This window comes from Acyrthosiphon pisum, chromosome A2 (genome assembly GCF_005508785.2).
Source record: "Acyrthosiphon pisum isolate AL4f chromosome A2, pea_aphid_22Mar2018_4r6ur, whole genome shotgun sequence".
Lineage (NCBI taxonomy): Eukaryota > Metazoa > Arthropoda > Insecta > Hemiptera > Aphididae > Acyrthosiphon > Acyrthosiphon pisum.
The window spans coordinates 84,499,749-84,517,842 of record NC_042495.1 but is presented as its reverse complement, the minus strand read 5'-3'; the positions used below and the strand labels follow the sequence as shown (position 1 = coordinate 84,517,842).

General features: G+C 29.1%; 1 protein-coding gene across 1 annotated transcript in view; it reads right to left on the bottom strand.

The window, feature by feature from the left end:
• Positions 1-6,400: 6,400 nt before the first annotated feature.
• Positions 6,401-18,094, bottom strand: part of LOC100569154 (androgen-dependent TFPI-regulating protein) — a 15,938-nt gene continuing 4,244 nt past the window's right edge. The window contains exons 2-5 of the mRNA XM_003244911.3: positions 12,215-12,361; positions 10,314-10,531; positions 7,515-7,675; positions 6,401-7,043 (exon numbers count right to left, since the gene is read on the bottom strand). Coding sequence (XP_003244959.1) covers positions 6,979-7,043; positions 7,515-7,675; positions 10,314-10,531; positions 12,215-12,361 — 591 coding nt within the window. The 3' untranslated portion in view covers positions 6,401-6,978. The remainder of the gene's footprint in view (positions 7,044-7,514; positions 7,676-10,313; positions 10,532-12,214; positions 12,362-18,094) is intronic.

The following is an 18,094-nucleotide window of genomic DNA, read 5'->3' as shown; positions in this document are numbered from 1 at the left end:
TCTATATTTTTTTTTGTCCGAGTACCTAGTTACAAATATAATAACCGATCGGCAATACTTCGTGTGTCCGTCGCGCGCGAAGTGCATAATATACATTGGACAGTTAAATGATTTTCTAATAAATTAATAGCTGTACAGACTGCAGAGTCTACCTACCTATACCATAAAAAACAAAAATGCACGGGAATTAAAAGCGAGAAATAAAATGAAAAGTATATATAGTTACTTTCGCTGACACTTTAGGCTATGTGGATGATTTGATCGTGAAATTTTCGTATAAAACTACGAATCTATATTTTAATAATAGTAATTTAACTTCAGCCAACTACAGGCACATTGTTTTTCACTAAACCTTTCCAATTTATAATCGTTTATAGTTTTAGACCTGTTTCCGAGATCGTCTATACCTATTACCTACCCACCTATAATATTATAAGTTATAACGGTTTCAATTATCGGTTTGTACATAAGGTACCTCTATTATAATACTACCTATAAGATTTTCATTCAGAAATTACAATGTATAATCATCGTATTATTTGACGGTGGTATCAAAATGGTCAAAATATAAAAATAAATGTTAAATTATATAACCGAATAAATAAACAATAAAAGTTGGTAAGTAATGGGTATATCGTCTAATAATAATAAGAAAATTATGATTTGTTTTTATTTAATAGTGATGCATGTAAACAATATAGTATATTATACTATATTAACCGATATTTTAATATTCAGCACAGCTGTTTGTTCTTTCTCTAATTTTTGTTTCTTTGATCTCTTGCAGTCGTGATACTCTTGACTCTTGAGTCTTGGCACATTTTCGTATATTCTTTTCTCTGATTTTTCATTTATTTTTTTTTATATTGTTTTTTTTCGTAATGCGCGCATTTCATCTGATATCTGAATCCTCCTTCTATTTATTTTAAATTTACAAAAGAACTCTAACATTGGTTGCCATGGTAATGACAATTACGAAATCTTTATTTTTACCAACGTTTTTGTATAACAGAGAGACATAAGCAATATTTTTCGGAAAAATAAGTAGGTACTGTATTAGTGTATTACCACAAAATAAATTAAACTAAATTTATTCTTCGGTATTATTAACAATAGTTTTAATAAATAGCAAAATGTCCTTAGAAATAGAGGCTGACACAGTTTCCGATCAGCATGACAGCATCGGTTTTTTGCAGCTATATCAGTGATTTATCATTGCCACCAAATGTCCATTATGATGTATTATCACATCATTTTGACTTTTGAGTCCGTCTACTCACTCGAAACCTACAATACAGCAGATCTACTACCCTGGTATTTGTAGCTGTATCTAACTCTGGTCTCTGTTTAATTATATTTCATATTAAATATTGTCGTACAATGATAAAAATTATATTATTTTTCTACTTTTTATTGTTATAATTTTTGAGTTTTTACTCTTTTGAATGAATTCTAATCGGAGTATTTTGATTTATGAGAATTAAATTCAGAACAAGTGATAGTTTATAAGTTATAATTTTTAAGTATCTAAAGTTTAGAAGATCGAAGTAGTGGATCATAATTTTCGTGGTACTCCAGACTATACAACACTCTGCTTATCTTAATTTTAAATATTTTTAAATTGCTCGTTAAAAATTCGATTTTTATACACCGAAGAACTAAAATATTCTGCATTGGAATAAGGAATTAATAATGCATGTTGTCACTTGTCATTAAACATTAAAAAAATTATAACTATAAAAAATAAATTTTTTTAGAAAAATGTTTTTAAAGATTTAAAATTATGTAAAAAAAAATTTTGAAAAGCGTAGATGAGTGAATGTCCAGCATATTAACATAAATCACCCGGTAGACAGCGGAGACGCAATTGACAGGAAGTGTAACTGTGTAATTGTTACGAAATTATTATATAATAATTGCACTTTATTGTCACATTGATAATCGTTTTAATTACTATTGTTCTCATTAGTTGTTATAATTGTATCAATTAAACTGTTAACAATAATAATTTCTTATCATTATTCAACTCTGACTATCTGGGATTATTTTTCAGGCGAACCGACCACCGTGCGGGGCCAGCGTGATGTGATGACTTGCGAACTCATGATATAATAAATTGTGAAATCGATTCCAAACGATGTACCACTGCGCTGAAGGGTCCGTACAAAATCGTAATAAATATAATATTATAATAATATCATAATGCGGGTTGGCGTAAAATGCTGAAACGGGTGACAGTAGCGTGCCATGAGACTAAAGAGTACTTGAGGACAATATTTTCAATTCTTGAGATTTTTCGTACTACTTAAGGAGTGTCCAGTACTCCAGTGGAGATACAAACTTCTGTTTTTCAAATTATTACAACCCACTTTTTTTAAATTCAGTGTTGCACATTTGTTCAGTGTTGCAACAATTTTATTTATATTTTAAATTTATGGGTTTTAAGACGTACAAACTAAAAAATTATAAAAATCAATACAAATAATATACACAATTTTCTAATGGTGAGGGGGGGGGGGCTAAAGCACTGATATCCTGAAAACCATGTCACCGTTATTTATTTTTCGCATACTTATAAATAATACGAGTTGCGAATTTAATTGTGGATCGTTTGTTTTGGAGCTAATAGGTATATAGGTAATTTTTTTTTATTGATTTCGATTCACTGTAGAAAAAAATCTTTCATCAGATTCGATGCAGACTTACTATAAATAACAGCAGTCTTGTCACAATAATTATAGATGAGCGTCGTCCGTGGCCCAAAATACGGCAGTGGCGTAATTACGGGCGTGCACTTACAATTGTAAGTGGCATCTTCTGGTATTAGATAATATGAAGCAGATTCTTATAAGCACCTATATACCTATATACCTGCTTATATGCACCCGCTGAATCCGAACATATTTAAACCTATAGGTTTAAATAAAATTGCATTGATTCGTTGAATTTTTTTGAGTTTTTGACAAAACATTACACAATGCTGAACAAATAAAAAAAAAAAAACGTTATGTAATAATTTTGTCATCACTTATCAATATATTATAACCATGTCATTATCATATTATAGACCCGGGGTCACCAAATAATTTCTATGGAAGTCCGTTTTGAAATTTGCCAAAATTCCTCGTGGTCCAAAACACTTTCAATGACTTATTTCACACATTAACAATTAGTATTGTTAATACTGATATATTAATAATGTATCGGTCAACTTATCGGAATTAGTTTTTCCACTTAATTGAAAATTTTTATATTCATTATTATATTATACAAATGTAAGAACTATATCATATAATAATTAGGCGACCATCAGGGTCCATAAAAAATGTATCGGCGGTCAGCCAGTTGGTGACCATTATTGTTATAGGCTGTATAGTATATACACTAGGACACTAGGTATAGGCGATAGACTAAATTTAAAAAAAAATAACATTTTTATCCACCCAATAGAAATATTGTATTTAAGTATTTTTATAGTATATTATGTGGGTTGGGTAGTACCTATAAAACAGACATACAATGTTTATAGCATATAGATTATGATATTTGCACTATGTAATCAAATACAAAAATATAGTACACATGTGCACGCGAGCGAAGCTCTGATCGGCTTTAAATATTATAATTTATATGACTTAATTTGTCTTATTTATTGGACCGATGAAAGTTCTGCGCACCTGCTGCAATCTGACTATAAGTCAACTTTGATTCCTTTGAATGTCTTTCGGCGCTATATACTTCGCTATAGTAAGGACGTTATCGGAATACGGTCCCGCTTATAGTTTCCTTATACCTGTTATAGGTGACATGATAAGGTCATGCGGTCTATAACTGTTTTCTGAGCTTCGCTTGTTACCGGCTAAATATTTTCCATCCACCACACGATTACTGCTCTATCTGCAAAATGATATTCAGATTTAAATCGTTATCCGAACTATTTCTCCAGTTTTCGATTGACTTTAATTGAGGGAGCCACCGACCAAGCACTCAGGAACCAGGTTGTTAGAACAAACCGACATTCGTGCTCTTGGTAACACACCAGACATCAGGGGTTATTTCACTTACCAGTAAATCGAACTAATTTAGCAAAAAATGCTCCTCTAGTACGGACGATGTCGGTAGCCAATAATAATTTATAACTTTTCGTATCTGGCCAACTTTTATATCTCATATTATAATTTAAAATGTATTTTATCATCTGTCAAATTAATTTTAATCGTAAATACCTATCTTGTTAGTTTTATTATCTAATGCAATATAACTTATCATACAATCTGTTAATCTAGTTTCAATTGTTAATATTTTGTTCTTAAAAGTCGCACTGCGTTATTTCATACCTATACCTACCTACTACAGTACCTACTACACCTAAAACAGACATACTATAGTAGGTGCAGTGTTCAAAATAATGAGATTTTGACGTTTGCTGCAGTAGATAATCTGCAAATTATACAAAAAGATATAGCGTACCTACGCTAGCTAAGCTGTTCTGATTGGCTTATTAAATATTATGACTTATAATTTGTCTTGATTATTGTGATTATCGGACCGACGAGAGGTATTTCGCGCACCTGCAGCAGCTGAAATCCGACGGAATTACGTCAATTGGATGAGGTACGATAATGTAACGACACTCTGACGGCCGGTTTTGGCGACGGCGCAGAGTCGTTTGAAATCGATGTTCGGACTTTCGGTGCCTGCCGAATCGGCGGTATAGTATTGACGTATTGCAAGTCGTCCCGCCGTTGTTTTTTACCGCAAAAAGTACCGACGGCGCGTCCACTGCGACTGTCGAGAGCGCGTTCATTATGTGTACTGAAATTCCGCGGGCCACACATTATACCCTCCCACGACACATAATCCGTGGTGTCATGTGGGTTTTTCCGTTTTTCGCGCCAATAAGTGAACCTCCACCGTTATAATATATCATGATGACCATAATGTCCGTTTTACGCCAGAGGTTAGGTATAATATACCGACTTCCACACACAAAATAATAATAATTTATCGGTACTAGCGCAGTTGCAGCCTCCCAAAATAAACGAATATCCTACTCCCTATACATGTCTGTCGTAAAAACGTTAATACATCTGTAGTTTCAGTTGTCTATCCGACGATGATCAGGTATTTCGTAGTTCTATAATAGGTATATTATATGAGTTTCCACCCATATAGAATTTTAGTGATTCCTAAACGGCTAAACTTCACCAACATAATATATAGCCACGTAAATAGATATAATACCCCACGTATAAAAGTATAAAACGTATAAAACTAAATAACGACTAAGAAATACTCACTTTCCTTAAATTTAGAATACAATTAAAGACAATACAAATTTCTTTTTTTGTAATTTTAAGTTATAACAAAAAAATATATATATATTTTTATTAATATAACAAATTATTTAATTATCACAAATGTCTTCTTTTTTTTATTATAAAATAATAATTATTAATATTAATGTAGTTTATTAAGACAAAATAAAAATGAACTAAATGGTACTTAGTAATTAATATAAAAAAATTGAAAAAATTATCACAAAATATGACAATTATTATTTATTATTATACATTTATAACTTGATAAAAGCTGTTCAATCCAGTAAAAAAAAGACTTTTATTTATTATAAAACGTATAAAATTAAGGTGTTTTAAACTGTACGTTTTATACGTACGTATAATACGTGTTTTATATACTGTACTGTATTATACGTTCCAACCCTGGTTATATATCATATACATAATATGATACATCTATGCAATGAATACACAGCTATTAAGAATAATGATATAGGACGTAGGTAATTAGTAAATAAACAAAACATTTATTAAAACTATAAATATATATTATATAGGTTCAGGCACGTAGATACACAAAAATGCGGGTTCATAAAAAATGTACAATAATCAATGTTACATATTATTATATAGATATTTTAATACTTGCTCATGAAACGACATTTGTTCTAGTCGACTAGAGATACGTCGATATCTCGATCGAGATACGTCTTGTAAATATCTTGTATTTTTTATATTTGTTAGTATTTTTTCTTCTATTAAATCACCGCAAATGTTAATAATCTCATTTTGAACCTTGGAACTAGTATAAGTTGTAAAAGAAATAGCGTTTTTTAAATGTTTATCTAAAATAAAATCAGCCATTGATAAAAATCTTAGTAAAGATCTAAAATTACCATAATTTATTTGTATTATACTTTATTTTAACTTATACTTATACTTATACTTTACATTAACACTTTCATTATTTCAATATTTTCTCTTAAAGCAATATATTGTCGTCTTCATAATAGTAGTGTTTCAATTATTGGACAACCCCTTTACGGCCATACCATGATGTTATTAACAAATAGGTAGGTAACAAATAAATAAATAACGTGTAAATATAGGTAGGTTAAATTTATATTTATATTAATATAGTTAAATTTCTTATTCGAAAAAAACACGGATTCTACAGAGATAACATTTTCAACTTTATATTAATAATCGTGATGTACATTGTTTTTGTTTTAGCTAATGATAGAAATGTATGGACAGTTAATGCAGTTACATATAAATATATAGTTGTATAAAATAAATTTAAATAAAAAATCACATTTGAGACCATTAGATGAATTATCCATAAAATGTAAGTTATATAATATATCTATAATATGTAAGTACCTACTAAATTAAATATGCTTGTTGAATTTTCAAAAGAAAAAAATAGGAAGGAATACGCATGTAACATAATAAAATGTGTTATGTATTATACGTTTTAAATTTCTTGTTCGAGACAGCAGATAATAATATAATCGTGTTGTGTAATCTGGAAGGGCATTTGCTAATTATGTAAAAATAAAATTATTACAATAATATAATGTGCATTTTTAGTTTTTACACTTTAATATTATTATACACAATATGAAAATTCTCCCACATAAAATTTCAGCAAGACCACGTGTAAGGGAGCTCCTCTTCACGTAATTTTTTTATTACGTTGGAAAGAAACGTCTTTGGAAATGCGTCCGCTAGTTTTTAAACCTAAAATGAAAAACAAAACGTTTGAGTGCAAAGTTATCGTAGTTACTCCATATATGTGTGTGAATTATGAGCCTATCTTTCTCTAAATGTATAAGCATGTGTCTCCAACGATAAAGATAACATAACATATTTTGAACGCATGACTACGAATTTCATTCTGGTTTTTATACTGCATGAAGGGCATATTAAACTCATTTTTGAAAAATTTTAAATTTAAATGCAGTAAAAAAAACACTGAATGAAAATGTATGGTGGTCATATTGTACTTAAAATATTTTGTGTCGAACCTCAATAACTCGAATTGTTTTCTTTCCACCTGAAGTGTTTCTGTGTCGTGTTCGAGGTAAATAACTCGAAAAATACCGAGGTAAAAAGTATTTTCATTTTCCTCAAGATTCGAGTTATCGAGACTCGATGACAGTACTACAAAAGAGTAGTAGGTATGCAGAAAATAGACTGTAACGAACTCACCCCAGATATAGTTATTCAATCTGAGACAACTGACCAAGAAGATAATAGGTACGATGTAACTAAGGAACGAAAACACAAAGATAAATTTTGGAATCGTGTTTACGTAAATGTCGATCAGTAAGTACACCCATCTGCCGTGTTGAATTCGCAACATGATCATCCTGATGACATTCAAAACAATTATATTATTATATCTGTAACACTAATAACTATAATATAATACATATAATATTGTTTATAAATATAAATTATATCATGTTCACCTTATCCGTGATCAGGCATGGATCTAGTGAAAATATTTCGGGGGGGGGGGGGGGGGACAATTATTGTATTACAACATACGTATGATCCAAGGAATTGTAAAAACAATTTGAGAAAAAATATGTCTTTAATGGCGATGACAGGGGGTGCCTCTAGCCCCATCCCTGGAGCTGTCCCTGTCCGTGATTGTATTAGATGGAGTTTTTAATTTTAATATTTTTTTTTTTTTTATGAACAGATTTAAACTCACACCGATTTTCCAGGGATTAAGTGTAACACCGCAACATCAGACACGATATTGTCCAAGTAAGCACAGCGAATAATCATTTGGTCACAAGCCTAAGTGCGTACGACGTAATTCGAAAAAACGCCAACATAATTATTATAGACGTCAATAATCCTTGCCAATGACATTGACATTGATCAAGAATAAAATATAAAAAAACATTTCTAAAAACGTAATTTTTATCAAGGGGAACGTAAACAGCTTCGTATTTCCTGAAAAAAATACTAAAACGCACCGTCACTAACTGAAGTTGTCATAAAACCGATTCAAATCAATTTATTAGAAAGAGGACAATCTCTTACAAAAAAACTCTTCAAGATTTGGAGAATTTTCACGAAGTAAGTTTTAAGTTAAAATAATTGGAAATTATTGTGAAATCAACTGAAAATTTAAATAAACAAATTAATTGAAATCGGACAAATTCTAAAACAAATAAAAAAAAAAATCATTCAATTGAGTCATGTGAAATACTCAAAAACTGAATTCTACTGAACTACATCACCTAAGAGAAGTATATCATCTATTCGTCGAATGGATTTTATGTTTTTGTGGTAACGTGTGTATGTTATATTGCGAATAGTTGCCCCTTATTAGTCATTAAATACTAAATAATCGCTTTCGTTCCCATTAAAAAAAATGAACAATATTTTTAAACTTATTCCTACATCTACGATAGTATTTTAAGTAAAACTTTATTTCGAATATGTTTACATTTTGAAGGACGGTATGATAAGCTTCTGCGTTTTTTTAATATATATCATTCGCAGTAAGACGTAACACAATATTATCGTACCAAAGTTAAACCACTACAAAAGGTAATACAACATATTATTGACAACCTGCAGGATACCAACTCTATTTCAGCCTCAGTCAAATTCATCATCGCCGCTAATCTACTCAACAATATAGAACTCCCCAGCGTATCAACTATAGTATTTGATCATAGTCTTTTTATTATCATTTATGCATCGTTACCTACTGGTTATACTTCTACGTTATCTATAATATTATGTAATTTGATATTGTCAATATATCACTCAATGAAAAACAAAATAACATAATATATACAATATAGACATATTCTCAATTAACCAAAGAGGAATTATTTAGATCTATTCCTACAGCATTCGACTTTCCGTTAATTGTAGCAATTAATACTAGATGTATCCCGGTATTCTGTTGTGAGTTACAGGTAGTATTGTTGAAGTGGTTCTCAAACAATGGTACGCTTACCACCGTACGTGGGAGGCGCTAAAAATATTAATTTTTCTGACGTTTAATTTGTAACGGACATAATATTTGATTTTATGTTTTGTGCTTTTGTGTAAATATATAGTTACTAGTAAATACTGTACCTAAATCATTATTTTTATACATAATATTATACAGTAGAAACTCGATTAACTATCACTCCCTGTTATCCGTCATCATCCAATAAAACGGCAGGTTTTACTTCTCCGTAAAATACGGAACATTGCCGCACAAAAAGCTCAATTTTCGAAGAAACAAAAGAAGATGACCGATTATTTTGTGTAATTTTGTATGTATTATAATACGTATAATATTGTTTATATTATTTTTGTATGAAAATATATATAAGTAGTAAGTACACACGTTGTAATATATATACGTGTACTGCTGAATTTTTGTTAACCATCTTATGCTCGGATAACCGTCACTGTCCCGGTCCCGACAGTGACGGTTAATCGAGTTTCTTTTGTATAATATTTTTTATTTTTATTTTGACATTTTGAATAGTTTTATTTTTAGCCATGAGCGGTACATAACTGATTCGTAATACACACGAATGGTACGCAAAAAAAAGTTTAAAAACTTCTGGCTTTAGTATATATAATTTTTTTTTTTAAATTTTTGTTCTTCGGCGATACTCAGAGGTTCAAAATGTCTAGTTTAACCAACAGTTCATCGCTTCATCCTCTATTATATTGGTTTGTACTTTGTATATACGTATTTAAATATATACTTACTACATTACTCTTATAGCATTATAAATTAAAATATACAGTCGAGTATCGATAACTCAAACCTCGATTACACGAACTTCAATAACTAAAATTTTTTTTTCTCTCTTCTTCAAGTGTTTTTTTAAGTTGCGTACTTGTATTTGAAGTACCTATATATAACATTAACTCGAAAAATGCATAAAGTGAATTTTTTTTATTCCCCTGGAGCTTCGAGTTATTGAGACTCGACAGTAATAATATATTAACATATTATAGACAGTTGCTTACGTAGATAGGTAAATAGTTTCAACGGTGACGAGACTGGCAATGGCCGGTTTCACTCTCGGCGATGCATGGTAACAGAGACACAATTCAATAAACACAACAAAAATAGGAGTCGTATGTGACACGTGATTGATAAATACAGGTACGACATTGTTTACAGCTGATGGATAAATAATGTCGTTAAATAATACCCATGCTGACCAAAATCCGCTACACACGCACTGTAACATAATATTATACAAATAACGTGTAAACCGAGGTGTAAACCATAATTGGTCTAATATAACAGCAGTTGGTAACCTTTTTGATGTCAATGGGTAAAAAGTTATATACACATTTTTTACGGGCCACAGTTTGAATAGGTACCTTATTTTGTTACAAACAAAAATGTACGGTCATTTCAAATTTACTTTATTTGAATTCATAATTATTTTTAGCTTTTAAATAGGTATCTGCGAACAAACAACGTTTTAATTCACTGTTTCCAGTCCGTACTATCTTAATTCGAGATTTAATATAATGTCTATTTTTAAGTAAATTATAAATTTTAATTAAGGGCCATATTATAGATCTATAAAAGGGCTGCGGATTGCCGACACCTGGTGTAGTTGCACTAGTACGAGAGTTAGTGTATTTTTTGTTTTTAACTGTTTTTTCTGTTTAAAACGATGTTTTAAACAAAATAAATTGTTTAAAATTTAAACAGTATATTTAAAATAACTTAATTTTAATTTAATACGTAATTTACTTATATGCCTATATGCTGTGTACCATATGTTTCACTGTTTATTTATAACTTATTTAAATTTTAAAAGTTTCTGAAATGTATTTTTAATATTTTCTGAATGGATGTTTTATGTGGACATTAAATTATATTAACTATTAAGTAAAAACATGTATAGTACATAACATTCAGTAAAATTAAAAAAATATATATAGTATACAAATAATAACCTATATAGTATAATAAAATAATAAGTCATCTTGGTATTAAGAGCTCGACACACACAAGCTATTGAAGGGGCTTAATATAGGCAATTTTAAATTCGCCATTTCGAGAAGAATTAAAACGTTTAATTTTAAATCCTTAAATATGTTTTGCTAATTCAAAGAAGATTTTGAGATTCACAATGCAAATCGAAAATTTTTATTCGTTTATACATGGTAGCCATAAGTTAGAGATTATAATTTGTATTTTGTTTTTATATAAACGGTATTAGTAAGTTATTCGGCCAGATGAGGTACAATCACGTATCAAATTGTTGCGTTTATGGCCTCGAATAAAGAAATTATTATTTATAAATCTTAATTATATATTTTACTCAAAATAATTCTAGGACTCAACTGGTATAATATTTTTCGTTTGTACCCAGGACTCAATATTAATAAACTATTTTTTCCCTGTTCAGGGGAGTAATTAGTATGCACTGTTAATTTTTATTAGATATAATATTGTTATAAAATATTTGTTTTTATAACAATTATGGATAAGAGCCCAGTATATATAAAGAGGCATAATATGAGTACATATAAAATCAATGAAAATATATATCAATAATTTTTTTTTTTATTATTATTTTTTTATTGAACTTAAGACCGAAGACTGTCCATTAGTTGTTGAAGGGGATTATGAACTATGGTTGGAAAGGTTAGTACATGGTAAGGTGTTGTAACGGCTGTAACGGTAGGTAAGCAAACACGTATATGTGTGGCAAGGTTTTTACTACTACGATCCGAGTGGTCACCCATCCGGGAGCTAGCAGTAGCGGGTTGTTACTTACTGTCAGTCACATTCCGCGAATGGTAGCAGCCAACGCTTCAAGCCAAGCCATTAACAATTATTATTTATTTATAATACCTACATTAATTTAATTTCTAATCGCTAGAAAAAAAAACATATTTACTATAGATATTGGCAGCATCACAGTCATGAAAAAGAAGTCATTCATCTCTCGAATTTTGTTGACCAGTTTTCCGATAATGACAGACTTTGGCATCAATTCAAAAAAATCCAATACTGTAGCTATCATGAAAAATCCTAAATGCATGATCTAAAACATAATATAAACAATAGTTTTTTTAAATTTTCACAAGACTGCAGCAGAGTGCAACATGCGTATTTGATACCTAGTATTATAATATCTTTGAATCGCAATGACTCTAACAGCAGGACACTCTTACACGTCTTATATCTTACTGTTATTTGGTATCGTACAAATAACAAAACAAAAGTTAAAAACTTATCTAATTTCAAAAAATATTTTTGAGTAAACAGGTAACAAAATAAACCATTTTAACTCTTTAATATTAGAGTAAATTGACGTTAGATCAAAATTAAAGGTATAATTGTACTATAATATTATCTAGAGCAGCAGTTCTCAACCTTTTATATCCGAGTACCACCTATACATTTTGGCTATTTCCATGTACCACTTGACCAAATAACGTTTTTTTTCCTTACCAAAATTGAATACGTTATTTTAAATGTAGGAAAATTTATTTTATTAGGAACTACAAAATTATAAGCATTATTTATATGCATACAAATTAAATTAAATATATACAATTGTTATTTATATTATTATTAATATCAAATAAATCAAATAATATTTATTGTAAATATAATGATCCATTTCATTTTTTTCACGCAGGGAGATTTTCTTAGCGTACCACCTACGAGCATTCCATGCACGTACCACTAGTGGTATGCGTACCGAAGATTGAAGAACGCTGATCTAGAGCACCACGCGTCGGTTGTTTTGATATTTTAATGTTAAAGCAAGTTATGAACATTTTTAAATCATAAATTATATTGTAGTGTGGCCATAGATAATATACTTCCTTTTAAATGTAATGATGTTAAAAATAACAAAGTGAAATGGATCATTCTGAAAGTTGGTGCCTAAGATTTGCCGTGTTGTACGTTTGTAAGACGAAGACAACACATATTTTGATATCAATTTTAATACTTATAGGTACCTAGTGGCTGGTACATAATATTTAACTATTCTATTATTCTACAGTCGTCTCAATGGCTTGGCCATAATGACTTCGTGTCGTGGGGTTGTAAATATAACCCCCAAGTGAAATATTAGATGAACTGTCAAAGAAAAACTGATTTAGATACAGTTTTTAATTATTAATTAACATTATAGTTTATGTTTTTAATTAATAAATCAATCTATAATCATTCAGTTAAGTTTTTATTGATCAAAGTCCATGTTATAAAATCAGCCTCATCCCTCCCCATGACAAAATCATTTGACCGCCACTGCGTCCTCTAAATAATACCAGTGTTGGTATACCTAAATATTATAGTATATAGTATTAGTTCAACTTAAACCCGTTTTTCTAGTTCACCGATTTATCATAATATTATTCCTTTCGATTCAAAATTAAATATAATAATACAAATTACTATCTATTCAAATTTTATAAAACATCTTTTACTCGGGTAAACAGTCATAAATCACTGTTCATTAGATGCTGTTATACATAATGTAATATAGAGTATTGCATACTGTTCATTTTGCTGTCCCACTAATTTATTATATACTAAATATATAATTTGACAAAGTCTTTTTAATAAATTGTCATTAAAACATAATATAACATATTAGTCATTTTAAAATATTGAGATTAAAAACCATAATATACTCATACACATTACAATATATAGTCATTTTTTTATTTTGTTGATAAAACTGCAAATTCATTAGGTACCTATCTAACTTTGCCCTTGAGAAATTATAACTAAATATTATTATGAAATCAAACTAGAAAATACGTAGGTACCTCTACCTAGCATGTAATCTTTTGAATTTGTTCAAATTATTTTTCCTTACTGTTGGACGCACTTACAAGAGATTTATTACATTTTTTATTATATGAATATGAGATAAAACATTGAAATATTAATAACATTAATCACCTAAAAATTTTGAAACGGTATCAAAAGTGTAGTTATAAAGTATTTTGAAATGTAAACTCATCTAGTTAGGTTATAAGTATGAGTACACTTAATGTAGATAAGAAACAAAATATTATAATACATCACAAACATAAAAATTAATCATGCTTTCGAAAACCCAGAATAGGCAAAATCCTATTTACTAAAACTATTGGGCCTCTTGGCATATTGTTTTTATTTTTTACTCTTGACTAAATAATAATATATCGAATCAAAAACAATAAATTCAGATCAAAGCTGCAACTGCAATCATACGAAACATTACGAGGACGTAGTTGCATAAGAAAGTGCACTAAGCCGCGGGCTATTGGTAAAAAACAGAATTTGTCATTTTCATGGCTAATGATATTATATTCTGATTAATAGCTTTTCGTGTAACTATTAAAGAGCTGATCTAGCTCAGAGATCACATTTTCGAATACATTTCAAACATTATGTTGATAACGACCATGATACGTGTCTTGTACCTAAATTCAGGGCTGTATTTAAGGGGGAGCTACAGGGTATACTGTTGCCCCGGGTGGCCAATTTTTGACACATTTAGGGGGGCGGTACGTCAGGCGCTGGTGTATATTATATGGATAACATTTTTTTTGGTAAGAATTTGCCTGAGTACCTATACTTGGATTTTTTGCATTGCATGACTATGATACGGCCGTTTGACGTCATTCAATTGATTTGTCAATCAATGATAACTACTAATTTTTGTAATTTTTTTTTAGGCTAAAATGCACTTTACCACGCCCATTACGAATTTAAAATTTGAAAGACATGTTTTTCAACGCTGATTTCGAAACTGTTAAAATTTTTTACGGAAACCATTATTTTGGAAGTTATAGCTATCCAAAGTTTGCGATTTTACGTTTATACGCATGCGCGTAACACTACTTTAATGCTAAACGGAGAAACTCGTGTATAATATATATTGAATATATAGTATAATATACTTATGTTACAGGTATGGTTTTTCAACAAGATTGTTTAATTCTGAAGGCTACCCAATGTGGTTTTACACAGAAAATCGAAAATAACCAAACGATTAAAAAACGGATTAATTATTTTTTTTTTTTTTTTTGGGGGGGGGGGCGTACAAATATTGTTGACCCAGGGCGCAAAAATTGTAAATACGGCCCTGCCTAAATTCAAAGGTTTTAATATATTTTTCTTCTTGATACTTCGTTGAAATATTGCCCATGTTTTACTTGTTACTGTTACTGTGTTACGTGTTACTGTCATACAACCCTTTTTATGACGATTCCACTAATTCCAGACACATGAACCGGAACTACTCACATAACACTGTAATTTACATTAATATAATATATTATATATATTATATCATAAAATATTCACCGGGAGGCATAATTTCCGTTTCATTATGAATCACTCCATTAGTTGTAAATCAACAATATTACTGTATTAGTATTTAAATACTTATCAGTAGAGAGCCTTAATATAAAAAATATTTATTAAGGCTCTCTAATTATCAGTATCAAAATAATACACGTGAATGGTGCATTATTGTATAGGTACTGCAGTATTTGTTACTCGCATGACAGTAGTTTCGATCGTGAATCAATTACTAAATTAGGGTTTAATAATATTAATATGTGTCACAAAACTAAATATTAAGGTACTATATTGTCTATATTATTCTGAAATAATAATAATCACGCCGAAAATTAACATAAAATTACGATTAAAAGTATTTTGAATAATGGATTATTAAAAATAATCAAACAAGGATTAATAATGAAAACAAACTCAATATAGCCAGCAGCATACCTTTGAAACTTATTTAAGTAAACTTTATATTTGTTTTGTTATTAAATGTAAGCACTACCTATCTAAACACTCGATCATTTAATTTGCATTTGGTTTTAGTTTTTTGACAAAAAAAAAAAAATAGATAACTAAACACTGAACCTATGGGTAATAACTTGCGAATATCAAATTCGAGTGGAATTATCAATTCAATTTATTACAACTTTAGTGGAATAAATTATAATATAAATTCATAGTTATAAATGTTTTAAGTACCTACCCATTGTAAACAAAGAATTCATTTTATTGATGATAAAAAAAAAATCAATAAATACTAATAGTTATTGATATTAATACGAAAATATTATAAAATGTATGTAATGTACTATAGGTGTATGTCTATATATAACAAATTAGAGCTATACAGTATATTCTTCACAGTTTCAATGAAAAGTAATAGACATTTTAAAATATTTGCACTTCGACAATTGTCTTTTATAGTCTACGTGAAATCATCAAAATAGGAATATTCATCGATAGTTGCAATAGTAAAACGTTTAAAATTAAAACTATAGAAAAAAATAACAGTTTTAACATAAAAAGTTAATGCTTATAGGTTTAGAAAACATAACATTTTAAATTACTTAAAATATATTAATATATATATGTATCTTTATTGTCACTTGTATACTATCTTCCAAAGGTCCTTTAAAACATTTACTTACAATATATTTATTATAAATATTAAATGAAATATATTATTTTTGATTATTTTTGGTGCATATTTACATATTATACGAATATTTGAGTTGTCAATTGAAAATTGTAACTATTATGAGTAGAAACTATTTAAAAAAAGATATATTTATTTGATAATAAACTTACTGAATCATAAAAAAGTTATTTCATCAATAAATTATTTTTTATTTATTTACTGACAATATTTAATTAACATAATTGACACATAATAAAAATATTTCTCGATTAAGCCATATCAAAATATTATAAGATGTATATACATTATGGCTATTAACAATATGCCATACAATTTATGTATATATTTTTAAGCTAATGATCTTTATTATACACTAGGTACCTAAGTGGCTAAGTACCTATTTTATACTTTTTACTACAGTCATATTTAGTACTTTTATGGCCAAGAAAACATCAAGGAAACCGACACGTATATGGTATATCAAATAAACAAATTTATCGTAGGTATCTACTAACGGAATAAAATGTACACAATATGATATAGTTTTTACGTACCTACAATACTGCAATTGATCAAGGCTCAAGATCATTTGAACTATGTTATATTGGTGTTCAATTTATCGGATTTACCTATATTATTTGTCATAAACTCAGTTCGATATGATATTTTTAACTTGGGATCGAAAGTAAAATGTATGTATTTGCTCAAAATTGAAATATAGGTTAGTAGGTACCGACCTATACCTACTATGCAAATAAAATAACATTTTTCTTTTTATAGAAGTTTTATATTTAATCGAATATAAAAATCAAAATTGAAAATGGTTCAAAAAATTAATTGGTATGTACAGCGTATGCAAGCTTATAAACATCTGGATTCGTCTATCAAAATGTAGGATGATAATTGATGTTGCAATTTCCTAAACGAAAAATGGTTGCATTGACTATAAATCATTTGAAAAAAATTGAAAGTTTTCAGAAACGCTGGTAATAGTTAAAGAATGAGGGTAGTTTCATATCTACACAAACGTGTTTTAAACTAGAATTCTATTGAGTCTGAGCTTTAAGTGATAAAAATATAATTGGTTTTACAGAATTTATGTATTTTTTTCTTTAATACCTATTACTTTTTTGTTTTTGTTTGTCAACACGTTCTTAAAAAGTTCAGGTTTTTAAGAGAAAACAGGGGCGTATTCAGCTCTTCTTCCAGGGGGGGGGCGAAATTTGAACTCAAATCATAGGTTTTTATAAAAAAATTTGTACATAAACGACAGTGTACAGATTATTAATAAATTGGCGGATCAAAATTGTTCGATCGTTTCGCTTGCTTAACTTC